Source organism: Hippocampus guttulatus, chromosome 10, assembly GCF_054856545.1.
Source record: "Hippocampus guttulatus isolate MCC_2025c chromosome 10, RoL_Hgut_1.0, whole genome shotgun sequence".
NCBI classification, from domain to species: domain Eukaryota; kingdom Metazoa; phylum Chordata; class Actinopteri; order Syngnathiformes; family Syngnathidae; genus Hippocampus; species Hippocampus guttulatus.
The window spans coordinates 1,777,428-1,795,957 of record NC_141270.1 but is presented as its reverse complement, the minus strand read 5'-3'; the positions used below and the strand labels follow the sequence as shown (position 1 = coordinate 1,795,957).

Below are 18,530 nucleotides of genomic sequence, written 5' to 3'. Positions count from 1 at the left end.
GTTGTTGTTAATATGATTTATACCGTTAAAAACATTACCAAATCGGAACAAGTCTGTCAGAACGTACCCCAATGAATGTGCATGTGCGTATGTGTGCGGAGAGAAAGGAAAGCGAGGGCGAGTTGTGGAAAGTTTTTACTGATTTTGAGCTTCAACAAAAAAAACACAAAGGGAGAATACTGACCATGTCGTTTGTGTGCATAGCCAACAAATCAAGTGCAAAGACATTATGGGCAAATCAAGAAGGTAAGAGAAGGATTGAATCCAATCCAGAAAAGAAGCAAGGGAGGAGCAAACAGCGACCCAAGACTTCTATGACCCCGCGACCTCTTGCGAGGACTTTCCCCTTCTTTGCCTCTTTGACTGTTAGCGTTCCGGCGAGGGACCACCCCTCGCAAACAGATGGAGCACTGGGATTGGAAGAGGCCGTCGTAGTCGCGGGTGCCTTCCCGAGCGGCCCCGTCCCTTCACGCGTGGGACGTTTCGCTCAGTCAAAGAGGCTGAAGCCCGGCTCGTCGTCGTCCGAGAAGAAGTCGTCCTCATCGACGTCTTCGTCGTCATAATCGTCATAGTCGTCGTGCCACTCGGGGACGTAGTCGTCGTCGTACTCGTCGTCGTCGTCCTCCTCGCGGTTGTTGTTGTCCGAGTCTCTGGAGTCGGCTTCGGAGCTGAAAAGAAAAATGCGAGTGAGGGGACGGCGGGGGTGTGCGTAAACCCGAGCGGCCGCCACTCACGCTTTGGCGGCCGTGTTGTCGCGGTTGGCCGCGTCGGCCGCGCGCGTGTTTTCCGCATCCTGCGTGCTTTGGGACCGATAGCCCATGCCGAAGTCCTGAAGGTGACACAGAAATGGCAGCAAAAAGAAACGGATGAGATTCGCGCTTGGACGATGAGGCCCGCCCACCTGCGTGGAATGTTGCAGGATGGCCAGCAAGCGTTCCTGGATGCGTCGCATCAGTTCCAGGCCCGTGTTGAGGTGTTCGGCTTTCAGCAGTCGGATGCAAGAGGCCAGGTCGCTGCAGTGCAGCAGAGTCCCCTCTGGGAGGTCGGAAGGACGGATGGGAACGATGACGCCGATGTGAGCGCACGCTGGCGAGCACGCCGTCGGCAAAGGCGACTCACCCAGCAAGATCTGCAGGGCGTTGGTGTGCACGTCCAAAGCGTCCGTCTGCTGCTCCATCACATCCATCTTGTCGCCGTCCTGGCTGTAGAAAGTGTACACGCACGAGTAGGCCAGAACCTGCGCGACACCGTGCGGACGTCTTAGCGGCGCGGCGTGTGACGCGCAATCAAGCCAAATAATTAGTCAGCCGACCAGCATGGGGTGAACAAGAAGCGGACCGAGGCCAGCGCGCCGCGCGCAGAGAAGGACGGGCGGCACGAGCGCAGATGAGGACTGCGATGGCCACACCGGCACAAGCTCAACAAAATGAGAGCAATCGGATTCACAACGGACACTTTTTTGGCGACCTTTCTTGTCTGTTTCTTGTCAAGTTCCATGTAGCGCTCCACTTTTGACATCTTGTTTGTTGAACAATCTAAATGCAGCGGTTTCCCCCCGACGCGATGTGGAATTGTGGTTAGTAATCAAAATTAGGTGTCGAATGTGAGTGTCGAGCCGTGGGGTGAAAAAAGGGTGACCGGCGCTTTGGTTATTTGAAATGCGTGCTCCGACCACATTCAGCTGCAATTTTTGTTCTTTGGCCAAACGGCCGAATGAAAAAAGCGCTCGGAAGGGTCGCCGTGCCGAGCGGATATTGAGCCTTTTTCTCGGTTCAACATGAGATAAAAAGACGTCACGTTATGGGGACGTTCATTTTGGCATCAAACCGGTCAGACGGCGCCGGGCCGGGCGACACAACTGGACGCGACGCGACGCGACGGCCCTCACCTTGCGAGCCTGCGCCAGGATCTTGCAGGCGTCGATGACAAAGGTGAGAGACTTCATCTGCAGGGCTTCGTTAATGGACGACACCTTCTTCTCCAGGCTGACGGCAAAGTCCTGAGGCCAAGAACAGTTGGAGCCCTAACGCGCCGCCGAGCGCTGCCTGTGCTGTGCGGGGGAGAAGGCGGGGCTCGTACCTTGGCCTGGTGCTGGAAGGTGCATCTCTCGTTTACATCCTGGAACTTCTTCTCGTGTCGCGCCACTTTACTCACCTGCAACAACGCGCCAACGAGTCACGCTACATCGGGTGTTGCTCGGTAGGGGTGAGCGTGCGCGCGTTTGACCCACCAAGGCGGCGCAGTTGTAGTAGTCCTTGTGCGTGGGCTTCCACGCTCTGAGGCAGCGCCAGCAAAAGCCGTGGTTGCACTTGGCGCAGGTCATACTGAGGACACGGCCAGAGCGGCACGTTAGCCGAAGGCGAGCGGCTCCGCCGACGGACGGCTTCGCTTACGCACTGGAGGCAGCCCTCGTTCTTCTCGATCTGCGCCTGGCAGCTGGGGCAGCGCTTGGAGATGAGCTTGGCCAAATGTTTACTCTGAGCCTCGGCGCTCATCCCCTCGTAGAAGCCGCCGTCGTCCATCCACTGAGACATGTGACTGCAGCTGGCCGGGTAGTGCGCCTGCAGGGGGCAGCGGCGAGCGTCAGTCATCGAGCGTGCGCGCGCGCGGCGCATCGGGTGCGCCGACCTCTGGGAAGTTGCAGCTGAAGCACGAGGACCAGCAGCACTTGGAGCAGGTTCCCATGCTGCCCATGTTCTCCTTGCACAGGATCTGATCGCAGCCCTGCGGGTTGGTGCACCACGTCAGGTTGGAGCACGACTCCACGAAGCCTCGCAGTCGCGCCTTCTCGTACTAAACGCAACACATTCAAAAAAAGACCACTGCATTATGCACACTGCCGACATGGAATCTTCACACGCGCACAGCATTTTTCTTTGGCACTGTAATTAGCAAAATTCTCAGTGTGCAAATTGTCCTCTTTGGAACGTTTCAGTGTTTCTGTAGCGGCCGCTATTCAGGCCATAGCGCGCCCGGGCCGCACCTTGGCGAGGGTGTCCTTGTCGGTGACGATGGCGAGGAAGAAGCGGGGCGTGGCCTGGGCCCGGCAGTCGGGTATGGGACAGTTACAGTTGGTGACCAGGTTCTGCTCGATGCGAGCGCTGAGGTACTCCCGCCAGCACGACTGCAACGCAAGCCCACACACAAAAGTCACACCTGCGGCCGAGGAGCCCCGTGGGCGCGACGTGGGCGCCTGCTGACCCTGCAGCAGTAGTGCATGCAACTGAGGGAGGGCGGCGGGTCGGGGGCGGCGCCGCGGGGGACCAGGCACACGGGGCAGGCCGAATCGGGCCCGGGCGGCGGCCGGGGGTCCCGACATTCGAGTCCGGCGGCAGCCGCCGCACCTTCCGGGTCATCTGTGTAGCGCCGCATCAGGAGGTCGGCGTTCCAGCCGCAGTGGACCAGAAGGTGCTCGGCCCGGTCCAGGTCCACGCTTAGGGTGGCCGCCACCTGTGGGGTGAAGGGGGGGGTGGGTGAGTGTAAAAGCCAAGGTGCGGCAGCTCCGCCGCAGTTTCGTCCGCCGGGTGGCCACCTGCTGGACGGTGGTACGCATCAGCTGAGACACCTCCTCCGGCGTCATGCTGCGACCGCTCGAAAACAGAGCGCAGTCCACCGCCGCGCCGTCCAAAAAAACACCGGGGTTCGTTGGGGAGCTGAAACACAAAACACCCTGAAAGCGCTCGCACCGCTACGTATCTCCCACGCACGCGTGCGCGCCGGCGCGACACGCTATGATCTAATCAAAGAGTTAGCCGCTAACCTGCCGTGGGTATCGTTGGCGGTGGCCAAGGAGAGGTGCGCGTGTCCCTTCTGCGGCGTGGCCGGATCGTCGGGGAGGAACTCGACCATGTGAGGATGCTCCGGGTTGCGGCGTACGCATCCTTTGCTCATCACGTGCATAATGCAGGACAGAACGTCACCCGTGCTGCAGCTGAAGCCGCCCGCACCGGGAGTGGAAGCGGGAGACCGGCCCGCTTCGCGTTTGTGACACGAATGGAGAACCTGCGGCGCGGCGCGTAGAGGCGGCGCGTGAGGGAGGCCCCTTTTGTGCGCACGCCGGGTAAGAGGCGGCGGCGCGCTACCTTGAAGACCAGGTTGTCGATATGCATTTCCTTCTCTTGCTTGAGGATGTTGACGATGAGGCAGTAGATGAAGTTGCGCTTGGTCTCCAGAGCGGCGGTGGCGTCTTTGTCCACGTTCAAGTATGTCTGTCGCGGCTGAAGCTCCACGCGTCTGGTCGGGCTATGCGCTGCGTGCTGCTTCACCTGCAACACACCTGAAAGCACGGAGCGAGTCAGACAGGCTGCGCCTCGTCCACCGGAAACCTTCGGGTCCAAAGAGTCACTTTGGAACCTACTGAACTTTAAAAAATATATATATACTGTATATAATAATAATAATTCATACAACAAATAATAAAAACAGTAGTAACCACAAAAAACGTCAAACTAAAAATTAAGTCTCATGGGGAGTGTTTGAGTAACCGCCAAGAGGCGAGTTGCAGCATTTTGGTCATTTTGGTCCAAATACCACCGCGCATATGTTGATGGACCGATCAGAATTCATTTGAAATCTTCCTTCAGACCCCCACCTCTATTTCCCCATCGAGGGGTCTTGGTTTGCTTGCGTGTGCGTGTATGCGTGAGACCTTGGCAGGGGTCTTGCGGATGACTGCAGCTGAGTGGTCCTTCATCTTCAATCAGAGGCTGCAGAGCATGAAGCACCACCTCTTTTGATAGACCACACCCCTTCAGCACCGAGTCCACACCCACTTCCTGCAAACCAGCACTTGTGGGAAATCCGTGTGCGCGCGTGTGCGTGGGGAGGGGGGGGGGGGGGGTGCGCGTTACCTCCTGTGTGTTAAACTGCAGCAGGATGAACATCTGCAGTGTGGACACGTGAAGCGTCAAACCGCCAAACTGCACGTCGGCGTGACCCAGCCACGTCCATTGAAGACCCCCGGGCTTACCCTGACTTCCGACAGACATCGACTGGCCTAAACACATGCGCGCACACACATCATATGGTACGCAAAGGTGTTTAGCGACCGCATCTTTGACATGAGAAAAATCTCGTGGCAAAGGATTAAACCAAAATATGACAAGAATTTAGTGGCACCTTGACTTACGTTAATGCAATCAGAGACTCTTATCGAGTTTCAAGGCTACCGTCAGTTGTAAAGGGCCCAAAAATTAACTCGACATTTTTTGTGGGATAGAAATTGTGTTGAAAGAACGCGAGCGAGTGGTTTGCGTGCGCTCACCGTGGCAGTAGAAGAGGGCGAACTGCGCAAGGTAGGAACACAGCCGGGCCGGGAAGTGTCTCGACGGCTCGTCCATGAAGCAGAGCGACGAGATGGTCCAGCAGCGAGGAGACAAAAGCAGGACGCGGACATCCGCCTCCTGCTCCGTTTCTCGGTCCAACTCCTCTTCGTCCTCGTCGTCCATCTGCAAGCGGACAAAAAAAATAAAAAAGGGCGGCGATTCCAAGCCGCCAAACAGGAGCCCGACGCCGACGGTGCGGCCGACCTGCCGGCCGTGCAGCGCGCAGTCCAGCTGCTGCAGGCGGTAGAGGTGGAAGTCCCGCCGCAGATCGGACGACTCGCTCAGGTTCTTCAACATCTGCTGAGGGAAGCGGTTGGGGAAGCACGAGCCCAACTGCTCCACCACAAAAGCTTCCAACCACACGTTGGTGCGCGCCAGCAGGCGGTCGGCCATGTAGTACCTACACACACACACACACACACACACACACACACCGCCCGTCAGCACGGCTGTCAGGGAGCTTGGCGCCGCCGGCCGATCCGGCTCACCTGTAGAAGTGCTCAAAGGTGTTGGCCAGCTCCAAGCCCGACAGGAAGAGCATGGGCTCCAAAAACTGCTGGAATTGCTCTAAGGTTTCGGGGCAGCCGAAAACCGAGCCGCTGGCCTGCAAGATCTGGTCCGCGTACTGAGCGAAGCGCTCGCTCACCTGCAAGTTTCGACGGGATCGATTGCTACGGGGTCCGAGTTCTCGCCGGCGTGAAGGCGGACTTACGTGCATGGCTCGGAGGATGGAGAGCTGCAGTAAGGCGGCGGAGAAACCGTGTCGCAGGGCCAAGACGAAGGCCGTCTGCTGGCCAAACAGTTCCTCCGTGGCCTTCTTTAGACGCACGTACAACGTGCGGTAGCGCTCCACAAAGTCGGGATGCTCGCAGTTGCCTTCCAGAAAGCTCTTCACCTGAACGACAAACATTTTGAGCGGCCGGCCGCGACGCGACCCGCCGTGAGCCACCACGCCAAAACAGCCTCTCACCTGCTGCAGTACCACCACCTGCCAGCAGGCAGCCATGTCTGCGATGCTGCTCTTCTTCGCCGGAGGCTTAACTGACAAAGAAGCGGTCGCTGCGCCACCTTTGTTCTTGGATTCTTTGCCTTCTACAGGAAGGATTTCCATCGTCAAGGAGGCGATTGGTGTCGTGCAATAGGACATGAGCGACGAGGCCATCCGAGAAGGCGGCTATCTTGTCGTATTCGTCGCGTACAAAACATGCGCTTCCTCAAAACGGATATCGTCAGTCTGGCGGGACTCACGGGACTTGACGGGAGGTCCGACGTGGTCCGGGTCGGCCGGGCCGCTGTCCACGTGCACCAGGAGGTGCGTCAGCCGCCTGACGCGGGAGTTAAAGACGGCGGCCCTGCTTTTGAAGCGGCGGTGGGCCAAGTCCAAGTTGTCCAGGTACTCGCAGAGCAGCCAGGAAAGCGGGCTGGAGCCACAACATTCTGGGTGGAAAAACACATTCCAAACTTCCTTCCGATTTGAATTTTGGCGCTTGGGGCAGCTTTTTCCACCCTATGGCGATCATTAACGTGCCGTGCGACAAACTGGGGTTTGAGGTTCGGTCGTATCCGAGCGAGCTGCGACGGTCACAAACCTGATGAGGTGATGGTGCGCACGATGGGGGTGACCAGCGCCTCCCAGCAGGTTCGACCCAAGGCTTCGGCGGCTTCGACGTCCGGCAGAAAGCGGTCGGCAAACATCTGCTCGTGCCGGAGGGCGCTGTTCAGCCTGAGCACGCGGGCACACAGAAAGTGAGGTGGCGGCGGCGAGAGAGCGCTGCATGCACGACGGGAGGAGATTGCGCTACTTGTCGAAAAGCTGCAGAAGACGCGTCTTGTCCTCGGTCACTTCCTGACACCACGAGTGCGCTTTGGTGCTGTAGAACAAGAAGGTCCGACAGCACAGCTGTTCTTTGAACACGGGCCAGAAGGTGTTCTTGGGCCCCTCAACCTCAAAACCACGAATCCTGGTGTCGATCCCGCCCTGTGGCACACGAGGCCGAGTCAGCCACTCAAGACGCACGCATCAAATCGGTCTCTTGGGAAAGGACACCGACGGGAAAGATTTTCCTGAAGTCTAGAGTCTGACCTGCTGGCATCTCTTGATGCGGATCTGAATGATGGACCAGAATCTGTTCATGTTTTCCAGCAGAACCACCCGACTGGCCGACGCCATCACATTCACCTGCACGCACACACACACTTCGTGTCAACGAGGTTGGGGGGGGGGAAAAGGCAAGACCGGTGCTGTGCGCCAGTGAGAAAGAAGGTGGTCAACCGTGTTGAGTTCGGTGCTAATGTTTCCTGGGTCGTCTCCACCCAGAACCAGGATCCGGGCCGGCATGTAGCTGGAGTCCTCGTTGGCCACCAGGATGGCCAGCTGCCTGCACGCACGCGCGCACACACACACACACACCTTTACAAAAGGCTGGCTTTTGAGATGTTCCCCAGAGGAACGGTGAAGTCAGCTGACCTGATGACGACGCCTCGGTGCATGAAGATGTTGATGAAGTGCGAGCCGGTGGGCCCGTTGGACTCCCAATAAGTTTTCATGTTCTTGTCGCTAAGTTTGCTGGCTCGATGGTGATTGGACGACACCTCCACCTTCTCCCAACACTTTTCCTCCTTCAGCTCCACGCTGGAGCCTGAGCGCAAGCCGCAGAGAGACATTTTCTTTTCGCCATTGTTGTCGCAAAGCCATTTACAAACGGCGATTTTAATCCACAAACATGTCAACAGAATCCGCCACCCAGTCGACGGGAATGACGAGCACAGCGTGAGCTTTTGCAGCTCTGACCTTGGCAGAGATTCCGGATGAAGACGTCAAAGAAGGGAATGTTGATGGGCTCGTGGCTGCGCCGGTGCTCCTCGATCTGGCCCAACACCATCTGATGGCAGACGTCACCACAACAACGACGACATTTTCACCTGCGTGCTCGCTCGCTGCCGGCCGGCCGGCGTTCTATTGGTCGACTGGAATCGCGGCGTTGACTACCACTCCACAAGACGGTGGTCAACGGGTAGGCGTGGTCAACGAGCCGTCACTTATTCAGCACTTTTACTACCTTTGGTACTCAAAGCGCGTATGAGGAGCAAGTGGGGGCTCAGTATTTTGCTCAAGGACGCTTCGACACGGTCGCAACGGCCGGGGGGGGGGGGATTGAACGTCCAACCTCTGGGTTGGGGGAGATGACCACTCTACTATTGAGCCGTGCGGCGCCGCAGGCGTGCCCGGAACAGGGTCTTGAAAAGCAAAACATTGACAGGCTAACAAACCTCAGCATTAGAAGTGACGGGAGGTATAACGAGCACAAACACACAAACTCGTGTACGAGAGTCCCCAATTGTTTTTCAGGAATGGAGCTGCTCTGGAGGGTTTTCCAGGCTCACTGTATCTTTTTACGGGCGGCCGTTTGTCACGTTGCTCGTAACGGTGACAGCTGTGGTGAAGGCAGTCAAGTAGCGGACGCGGCGGCGGCGTACCTGTATGCATCCGGCCAGCACGCTGGTGGTCATGCTGTTGTAGAGGCTGGCGTACTTGTCACAATCGGCCACGACGTCCCGAAGTTCGGCCGCCGTGTTGAGGCCGACGCCGTGTTTATCCTGAGCCTTGATCAGAACCTCTTTGGTACCCAGGCGACACATCACCACGGCGTAGTCCTTGTTCACGCACGTCATGCGGTACAGGAACGACACCAGCTGCTGGACGACCTGGCGGCAGAGGGACGCGCAGACGGGACGGCTTCAGCCGCGCTCCGCGGCGTCTTCCGCGGCGGGCGCGCTCACCTCTTTGTCGCCGATGAATGCGCTCATGGATGCCAGGCAAGGCTTGATGCTGTCTTGCCAGGGCAGCACATCCTCCTGGTAGCTGTCCAAAAACTTGCTCAGGATCCTGGCGGGACCGAAACCGGGTCGTCAGCGTGCGGGGAGGAGCGCGGCGTCGGGATCGCCGTCGAGGTGCGCTACCTGAGGATGGACAACTGGACGGTCCGGTCGGCTTGCAGTGGCTCCATCAGATGCAGAAGGTCCTGAAACATGTCCTGACTTTGGGAAACCTGCGGATACATAAAGATTGCGCGGCCGCAACGATGTTAATGCGCGTGTAATTGTCTCTCTCTCTCTCCAGCTCGAGCGGCGAAAGTCAAAAGTGGGCCTACGGCCCGTCTTCCTCTCGTCCGTGCGCGCGCGCGCGCGCGCGCGCTACCTGGCTACGCAGGCCTTCCAGCTGACACGTCGACTGGCACAGCAGCTGCTCCAGCGTGTGGATGACTTCTTTGGCAGTGGCCGTCCTCCCCTTGAGACTCATCAGCAACTTCTGCAGCTGCGCGTCCTTCAGGTCCAGATGCTCTGGAGGATCTGAGGGACGTGCGGGCAAAGGTGTCGGAGAGGACAAGAAAAAAAAAGACGAGGGCCGATCGAGCGACACGACGCGTGGCCGCCATCTTTGTGAAATTTGACAAAATGAATACATTCGTCAAATGAAATAAAACGCAATCCCACCAGAATGTCGTCGACCGCGTCAGAGTATCGAGAGGAGGCGTGAAGCTGCGTTTCGGGCCGACGCGCTTACCTTTGTTGTCCAACTTCTGCGCCATAAAGATGTGGTTGAGGGCGATGATGGCCAGCATGGTCTCATTCTGGGACAGCGCCAGACACTTCTCCAGGACGGCCGTGACGCCGCAAGTCATCAGCTGCGAGGCCAAACTCTTGTGGTCGGAGACCAACGTCAAGATGACCATCAGGCCGTTGCGCACGGCCGGCGCGCAGCTGCGGAGGGCGCAGCGCCGGTACGCCGTTTAACCCGAGCATCAAAAAAGCCGGACGTGCGGCGCCGCGAGATGAGCGTGCGCTCCTTTTACCCCGGGGTCCTCAGCATGAGGTCGAGGGCGGCGGGGATGGCGGCCAGCGGCCCTTTGGAGCCTTCGGGTGTGGCCGAGCAGATGCTGGCGAAGATCTCCAGCATCATCTGAGCGCCCGATTCAGAGAGGGCGGGAACGCTGCCGGTGCCTTGCGGCTCGTACTTCGCGGCCCCCATCAGGACCTTCAGCGTCTGAGGGCGACAGCACAGCCGCGGTGAGTGACGTGGGTGTCGGCAAACGATAGGCTACGGTCGGCTGGCTACTAATTGGCGCAACTGTTCGCATGTTCAATTACTGGCTGTGAGTTGGGGCCAGATCAACCCCCCACACCCCCCCACCCCCCCCAAAAAAAAAGTCAGCAAAAAGAAAACCATGCGAGTTTGAACACATGCGTTGGAGGCGAGAGAGTTCCAGAATCTGAGGGATGCCACTTCCGAGCTCCTCAAGGCTCCCACGGCAGGCGAAAGGGAGAGGATGGAGGTTGAAGAACTAAGCGGAGCTTTCGAGCTGAGGAAAATGCGCTTTTGTCTCCAGCGGGGGCGACGTGGTCAGATCATTTTATTGACTGCAAGCCGATTATCCCAAACAATCGCTGCGGCCCTAAAATGAGAGCTTTCGTTCAGTTGAGAAATCCTCAAAGAGAAAATGTGGGGATGGATTTGAGAACGTTGAATACTACGTTTGTGGGAATTTGGGCAATCGGAAAACTGGATCCCAGATACCAAGAAGCGCCGAGGGCGTAACGTGCCCAAATACTACACATCAAGAATGGTGCTGGCAGATGAGATGGTTTTCCTGGACCAAAGGTCTCACATAACACGTGCGACAACAGTGTGTATGTGTGTGTGTGTGTCCTGACCGCCAGCGCAAGCTGCTGCACGTGCGGCACGTCGGCCATCTCCTGCATGCACATCAGGATGGCTTTGACGCCGCCCTCGGTGGCAAAGGAAACCCTCCACTCGTATCGCAGCAAGAGCGAATGCGTCAGCCTCAGCGTGCGGGTGGCCACGTTGCTGCACGGCGTGCCCAGCAGGTCGACCAGCAGCTTCACGACTTTGTCCCTGCGCCGGGGCAACAGACGCCGACGTCAGGGAGACGGGCGCTCGGCGACGCCGACGGCAATATCGCAAAGCGTTCCAAAGGCGGGTCTCACTGCACGCTCTGCACAGAGTCGCTCCGGGCGGAGTTTTTCTCCGGCGTGCTCTTGTCCTCCAGCAGCCTGCCGATGAAGATGACCCCGGCCAGGTTCTGGAGCGGGTCCCATCTCATGGCTCCTTTCTTGAGGATGTCCACCACCTCTCCGATCTTCTCCAGCACGGTCTTCTTGCCCAGGACACGAGGCCCGCTAAAGGCTGCGCAGGATGGACAAATGTCACACAGAGAGGAAACGGCCAATTGTCCATCCGTTCAACGCCAAGAAAAATTGCGACTTTGGGTTGTGACTTTGTGGCAAAATGAAAAGACGAAAAGCAAATTCATTTAGCGAGATGCGTGACGTCGACACACTCGATTGGCGACACCAGGCGAGTGGACGGACGGGTTGGCCCCCTCGCGCGGGACCCACCCTTCATCATCTCCTCCAGCCCGTCGGGATACAGGCTGCAATCTTCCTGGGGCAGCTCGCTCTCCGCGTCCGCGTCGGCGCTGGCGCAGGACAAATCAGTGTTAGGTTCCTTCTTGGCTCTCTTGGAGAAGGAGGCCATCCCGGAGGAAGACGAAGAGCAGGATGCGCCGCCGCCGTCGTCGTCGTTGTCGTCGCCCGCCGGCGGTTCTCGCTCGTGCCCGCCTGCGCCCGACCGCGCGCAGTGTCGGGCGAAGGCACATGAGCACAGCAGCTCGTCCAGGCAGGACGGCGGCAGATGTTGCTTCAGGTAGCGGATGAGCTTCCGGACGACGTCTGCCGGCACCGTCAGGCCCACCAGCGCCGAGTCGCCCATCTCGGCCTCCTGGGACAGCAGAAGGATATCAAGTCAAAGCTTCTTTTCCCAGGCGCACTTATCATAGCGGGAGTTTCCCTTCACTCATACATGTTGAGAAGTCGAGCGTACGATACAAGCGCAGCAATTTAAACGGGTTCGGCTGGCCCCGCCCAACTATAACGGCAGGAAATTGCGGTAAGCCGGACCTCCCGCGCGTGCGCACCTGCTGGCCGAGGTTGTGCATCAAAAGGCGGATCATCTCCCGCTGCGCGCCGGCTTCCAGCTTCTTGACAAAGAAGAGGAGCTCCCACCACTCGGCGCGAGTCGGCGCCGCCTGGGCGTCGTCCTCGGCCGCCCGCGGACGCTCGGGCAAGTAGGGCAGCGAGTAGAGGCCGCCCGGAGGCTTGGGGAAGGTGCTCTGGCTGGCTGAGGCGCAACGACGACAACCACAACAAAATGAGGGACAAGAAGGAGAAACCGATGCGAGATGTTCTGGCTGGACAAGGCGCAAGACCGGGAAGAGAAGAAGAGGAGTGAAAGTGCCGCGCGTGCGTGCATGACGAAACTACCTGCCGCCAGTCTGATGGTTCTGGTGAGGGACGAGGCCTTGTCCGCCGCGTCCTTAGCATCTGGCCCATTGTTGCCCGCGCCGGCGACAATCTCCAGCATGTGCCAGTGGACCCAGTAAGTTCGGCACAGGGCGTGCCAGTACACCTGTGTGTGCCAGCGTCCACCATTTGAATGTCACCGTTTTGTTTTGTAAAGAACGAGTTTTTGTACGCAAGCGCGCGCAAATCCGGGGAGCCGGCGGGACGGCGCCATGTGCAGTAAAAAACTTGCGCCTGACGTTATTTAATTTTGGACTCAACGCTTCACTTTTTTTCAATCAGATTGCGAAAAAAAAAAAAAAAACAGGAACGGCAACATCGCTCAATATCGAAAAGCCGCAAAGACATCTAAGCTACCGTGTGTGCATTTCCAGCTTCGACTAAGCTTCGTGTCGCTTGTGCGTTTCATTGCAGGGCGTTTCCTGCATTGCAAATTGCATGGCGGCCGCCCCCCAATCAGACCGATTGATATCGCTTGACATCACATATTCATCCTATAAGAAGAAAATATTACTCCTGATGAGTTACTTTTTTTTGGGGGGAGGAAAAAATTGAATTTTCTGGAATTTATTTCTCGTGGGAAAAAAATTCTCGATGGGCATCCAAGCAAGGCTCCGTTCAGCTTCTACCACCGGAATCGTCTTGAAAGGACCTGTCTGATAATGTCTTTGAAACGGTAAACACACGCCCCTAACGTTGAACAAAGCTTGACACGTGTTTACAACATGTCGCACATACACGGTTTGTGGGATTGGGTTTTGGCGGGAAATTTCGGGACACGCCTAAAACTCATGACAGTCTTTGGAGATAAACCCAATTTGACCTTCAGTACCCTTTTAATCAAGATGCTGAATGAGATTTTTGCACAACAAGGAGCAACGGTACGAGGATTCAAAGAGAAAGTCCTTTGATGTTGAAGACCAGGTTGTGCAAAACGTACTGAAGCATTCTCCAGAAAAGTTGAAAGAAGGTCAACTTGGATTGACACCGAAACTTTCTGCTTGCAGCCTTCGCCACATGCTGTCACCTGAACAGGCGGGGAGCCGTCGTTGCAGTATCGGAACTCTCCTTCGTCTCCGGCGCTGACCTCCTCGTAGTCCTCCAGCATGCGCACCACCATGCCGCTCTTCAGGTGGTCCTGCACATACTCCACGTATGCCGAGCGGCTGGCGAAGTCGCAGCGCGTTTTGTAGCCGTTTCCGGTCTTGGCCTTGGGGATGGCGGCGGCGGCGGCGGCGGCGGGGTGGCTCACGGCGGGGGCGGCGGGCAAGGCGCGCAGCCGAGGCTGGAAGATGGACCTGAGGGCGGGCGCCGCGGCGTCCTCCTGATCGCCACCGCCTCCTCCTCCGGGCGGCAGGGTGGCGCTCCAGAGTTGCTTGCGGTCCCAGCCCATCACGCGCACCAGCTCCGAGATCAGGTTGGCCATGGCCATGGCCAACTCAAACTCGCACGTCATGCGCAGCCGAGCCGTCCCCGAGGAGGAAGAGGCGGGGCCGGGGGAGCTGCCCGCTTCCTGTCTGTCAGAGGCCGAGTCGGCTCCCACCGTGTTGAGTTTGTCCATCAGCGACGTCACGCACAGGTAACGCTTGACCAGGGAGAACAGCAGCTTCCCGGGAATCTGAGGCACAAACGCAGAACAACCAGCAGCCAGTTTAGCCGATTTATAAACAGCAGGACGGCCCTTTTCCAAGCGCTTTTTGCGGCCAATCCGCGAACCATTTTGATGTGTGCGCATGTGTGTGTGTTTTGACACAAAGATGTGAAGCCACAGGGTGGTGAGCGACGCTCGGAATGCTCACCTGCGGCAGATGGACCCCTTGGAAGGAGATGCCGTGTTCCTCCGAGGACGTGGTTTCAGCAAACAGCTCCAACAGCGTGTAGCGGCTGTCGAAATCCATGTGCTGCTCGATGCCGTCCTGCTGGCTGAGCGACAGCAGCACGTGCGCCCGACTTCCTGAGGAGGATGCGAGTTTGGACAACCTTAATGTGAATTTTGAAACCACGTGCGGCCGCACTGGAAGTGGCATCACAGGGCCGAAAATGCGACCTTCAATGGACACAGTCTCTCACTTCCAACCGTTCGGGTCACTTCCTGTGTGTGTGTGGGGGGGGGGGGGGGGGGCCAGTGAGGTGGCCATATGAGTTAAAACATTCAATACGGGCCGAACAATTATGGAAAATAATCTAACTGCTATTTTTTTCGAATAATCGCAATTGGTACACTGTACGTGATTTTTTTTTTTCAAGGTCCCTTTTCAATGAAGCAATTAATTCATCTCCATTCCAACAAACAAGACAAATTCTTTTATGGACGATAACGGCAAACCTCACATGGCGTTACCTGCATCGTGGGAAGCCAGCGCTCGCAGCATCTTGCTAGCACTGCGTCGGGTCTGCGTCTCCTTGCTGCACAGCAGTTCCATGAGCAGGTCGAGGGCACCGGTCTCCTTGAAGACAGCCGCCAGCGAGCCGATGGCGGCGTAGGCGCTCAGCACGTGGATGGTGTGCCTGATGGTGAGCGAGAGCTCGCTCTTCTTGGCCATTTGCTTCCTGGCACGGCGCACCAGGTTCTTCACATCCTCCTCCATGTCCAGCAGCTCCACCTCATCAAAGGTCCCCTCGGCCTCGACGCCACCGTTCGGCTTCTCCTGTGGCCGCGTGGGACGCTGTGTGTCGGCTTTCCTCTGGCCGGGCAGGGCGGGGCAGTTGGCGTACACGTCCTCCGTGGACATCCACATCAGGATGTTCTTGGCTTTCATATCCCCAGATGAGGAGCCGTCGGGGCCCCTCGACCCGGAACCGCCGCTGCTGCCGGAGTTACTGACTCCGGAGGCGGAGCCGTCGTCGACATCGGCAAGGCACCAGCGGATCAGGTACTCTGTCTGGCCGTCGCGTGTGCGTCGCTGGCGGATCAGCTCCTCGGGATACGCCTGCAGCCGCGGGCTGATCTGGACCAGCAGGTTGCCGTTGCGCCGCTCGCCCGCCATGCTTGCTGAGGACAATGGCAAGAGAATACAATACAAACTTTATTCATAATATAGCGCGTCCCACAACAGCAGCAGCTGCCACAAAAGCACTTTACATATGACTCCAAAGGTAAAGTGCATTACAGTAATCTAGCCGAGATGTAATAAAGGCATGCATTACAGTTTCTAAATGCTGCTGACAAAGGAAGGGCTTTCCCTTAACCAACTGCCTATGATGAAGGAAGCTGGCTTTCACAAGAGCACCGATTTGTCACTTGTCGACAATGAAGGAGGTCGGAATCGCACTTAGGGTGCGGACAAGTCAAGGTGAAGTGAGATGGGTGAAATTGAAATACTAATTCCTGACAACAGCCATGAGAACGCAGACATGCACGTCAACCGTGCCGTTATTTACGCTGCATTTTCTGTTTCGGTTTCCGTTTGCGAGGAGAACGTCGTTCGTCAACGATATTATCCTAACTTGACTTGGCCGGACTGCTCGGAGCTGAAACGCCCGCAACGTCCCACGTAAATACACCCCCCACCCGCAAAAAAAATAAAAATAAATAGGAGAGGTAATTTTAATGTTTTGAGCGGCTTTGTGTCATTTTAAGGAAAAGCCTCTCAGAGGAGTGGGACGTGAAAAAGAATGTTCTGGTCCTTTCCCCCACTAAGAAAAGCTGCATTTGCACTTCTATGTGACGTCATGTCAAGTTTGTCACCAGAAGCCCGAGCACAAAAACACGAACCAATACCGGTTCGGGTGACTCTTACCTGATGCGACAACTTCAATGTCCCGTCCGAAGAGCTTCTTTTCTTTTTTTTCACTTTGACGTCCTTTATGGTGATGGTGATTCTTCTTCGTTTCTTCAAACCGGTTCTTCTTCAGTGTTTCACTTCTTCTTCGTTTATTTCTTTTTTTTTCTACGGCTTGCTTCTCGAGCGTGTTCTCATGACTTGGCTGCGAGTTGCTACCCCCAGTGGCCATACTTGTGCACTGCAATCTTCCAATCAGAAAGCCTTCATAACACGTCTTTTATTGACACAAAACAACAATTTAACCATACCACATTCTAATAATCAAATTGAAAAACATAGCGAATTATATGAAATCAGTAAATCAATTCTTGCATGCATGTGTGATTTTACTATTGAACATATTTGTATAAACACATAGAACATTCAGCGGTTCCAACAGCTTATATTGCCTTTTTTATTGTCATCTCCACGATTGATCGCCTTGAGGACGCTAGTATATCATGACACGTTTAGCGTTCAATAGACACAGTCAAATGTCATGTCACATGCACATGACGACATACTTTTTACACAAATGGAACACCCTAGGCGCAAAGATGGGGGTCCAATGTCCATGACGTCACCACCGTGTCCCCCCCATTGGGTATGTGATCTCAATCATTTATGTCACTTGACATTAGATTCCCACTGGTGTCCGTCGTCTGTTGGGTGCGTCGGCAAGGCCGCCGTCACTCCAAGACTATTAAAGTGCTTCAGGCGCACAACTGGCTGCTTTTGGAAGAACACACGCATGTCCACTTTTTTTTTTTTTAAACATTGTCCACTTTGGACTTCCAGGAATGTCCGAGCGTCGCACTTCCGGTGCTCACCTTCAGCGTTTTGTGCTGTTGCGGCAGCAACATACAGGTCTTATTCTTCACCACTAGAGCGCGCCATCTCACCTTTTAGCCACTTCTGCCCTCTACAGAGTCTGAGCGTGCACACGGACGTACGCACGCACGCACCAGGTTGAATATCTCGGTGAGGTTTCTGCAGGTGTTTCTTTGGTTCGAAAGCATTAAAGGTATGAAGGCCCACTTTCCCAGGAACACCCCCCGCCCCATTTGCCTTTGCCTGACTGAGCACTGAGTCCATGCTGCTTTTCTGTCTCCGAGTTGTTCGTCGCGCCCCCCCCCCCCCTCCAGCCATTGTTGGGGGTCAACTCACCCACGTGGAGCCGCTCCACTGACGAGGCTCTCAAAGCGCTCCACAATGACCCCTCCGTTTACCGACTGATGACGCAGCAGCAGGAGCAACTCGGGGCTCAGTCTCCCGCTCAGGAACACTCCGACACGGTCATAGTGGCGGGCAATTGAACCCGCAACCTCTGGGTTGCAAGACGACCACTGAGCCGCGCTGCCTGCCACGTGAAGAAATGTGAAGGAATCATCAATCTTTGCCAAATAAATAGATTTAAAAAAATAATAATTAGCTGCAGACAGAAATGTCGTCTTTCATTTTATAAAGAATGACCACATTCATTGATGATGATGATGATATATTCCTTTCCTATCTAATGTCAGTCATCTGCCAAGAAATATGTGTGTGCGCGTGTGTGTGTGTGTGTGTGCATTGAGCAGTAAAGGCGTAAAGTGATGCTTGGAGAGGCGGGGCTGGTAGGGGTCAGGCATTATCCATTAGTACCTTTTACCAGCAACCTTTGACCTGCTGCACATGCTCAAGTGAGCTTGCTAGAAGCATCACGACACGCACGCACGCGCGCACGCTACAAGTTGACATGTGCATTAAAAATAAGTCCTTGCTCTCGCTAATCTCAGACGGGATAAGTCAACATGCAGGCAACAAGTGCAACATCTCAGGCGGCGCACATTACGACGCACGCACAAGCGCAAGATAATAAGGCTCACAGAGAGTCGCAAAAAGGCCGTTAGGGCCATTAGAGGCAAGATAAGAACTTAATTCACTAATCATTCAAAGACTTTTATGGAGAAAACATTTCAGACTCGCAAATCAACGGCAAATAATCGGCCTGCAAGCCTGCCCCAACCGATGTCCCCCCCCCCCCCCCCAGACCCTGTTCGGCCATCCCCGCCCCATCGCG

At 56.2% G+C, this 18,530-nt stretch overlaps 1 protein-coding gene across 4 annotated transcripts; it reads right to left on the bottom strand.

The window, feature by feature from the left end:
• Positions 1–122: 122 nt before the first annotated feature.
• On the bottom strand, positions 123–16,591 carry cul9 (cullin 9). 4 transcript variants are annotated; one of them, XM_086122721.1, is made up of 43 exons: positions 16,445–16,591; positions 15,046–15,696; positions 14,504–14,658; positions 13,732–14,322; positions 12,666–12,810; positions 12,320–12,522; positions 11,742–12,123; positions 11,331–11,529; positions 11,037–11,238; positions 10,178–10,368; positions 9,889–10,085; positions 9,523–9,674; positions 9,285–9,373; positions 9,105–9,210; positions 8,802–9,029; positions 8,116–8,206; positions 7,792–7,963; positions 7,597–7,702; positions 7,408–7,503; positions 7,127–7,302; positions 6,914–7,047; positions 6,573–6,761; positions 6,295–6,416; positions 6,037–6,219; positions 5,813–5,970; positions 5,529–5,724; positions 5,264–5,447; positions 4,851–4,996; positions 4,649–4,775; positions 4,083–4,276; positions 3,761–4,002; positions 3,533–3,653; positions 3,202–3,450; positions 2,984–3,124; positions 2,629–2,793; positions 2,398–2,561; positions 2,231–2,324; positions 2,080–2,154; positions 1,889–1,999; positions 1,120–1,237; positions 902–1,035; positions 735–829; positions 123–668 (listed from the first exon to the last, which is right to left on the bottom strand). In XM_086122721.1, the coding sequence occupies exons 2-43, from the start codon at positions 15,689–15,691 to the stop codon at positions 488–490; spliced, it is 7,650 nt and encodes a 2,549-aa protein (XP_085978847.1). In that variant the 5' UTR covers positions 15,692–15,696; positions 16,445–16,591; the 3' UTR covers positions 123–487. The 4 variants fall into 4 exon arrangements, 2 of the variants coding, with proteins under 2 accessions (XP_085978847.1, XP_085978848.1); XR_015102138.1 differs by lacking the exons at positions 123–668; positions 735–829; positions 902–1,035; positions 1,120–1,237 and having other exon boundaries at positions 1,926–1,999; positions 2,394–2,561; XM_086122722.1 differs by lacking the exons at positions 123–668; positions 735–829; positions 902–1,035; positions 1,120–1,237; positions 1,889–1,999 and having other exon boundaries at positions 2,007–2,154; positions 2,394–2,561.
• Positions 16,592–18,530: the final 1,939 nt, after the last annotated feature.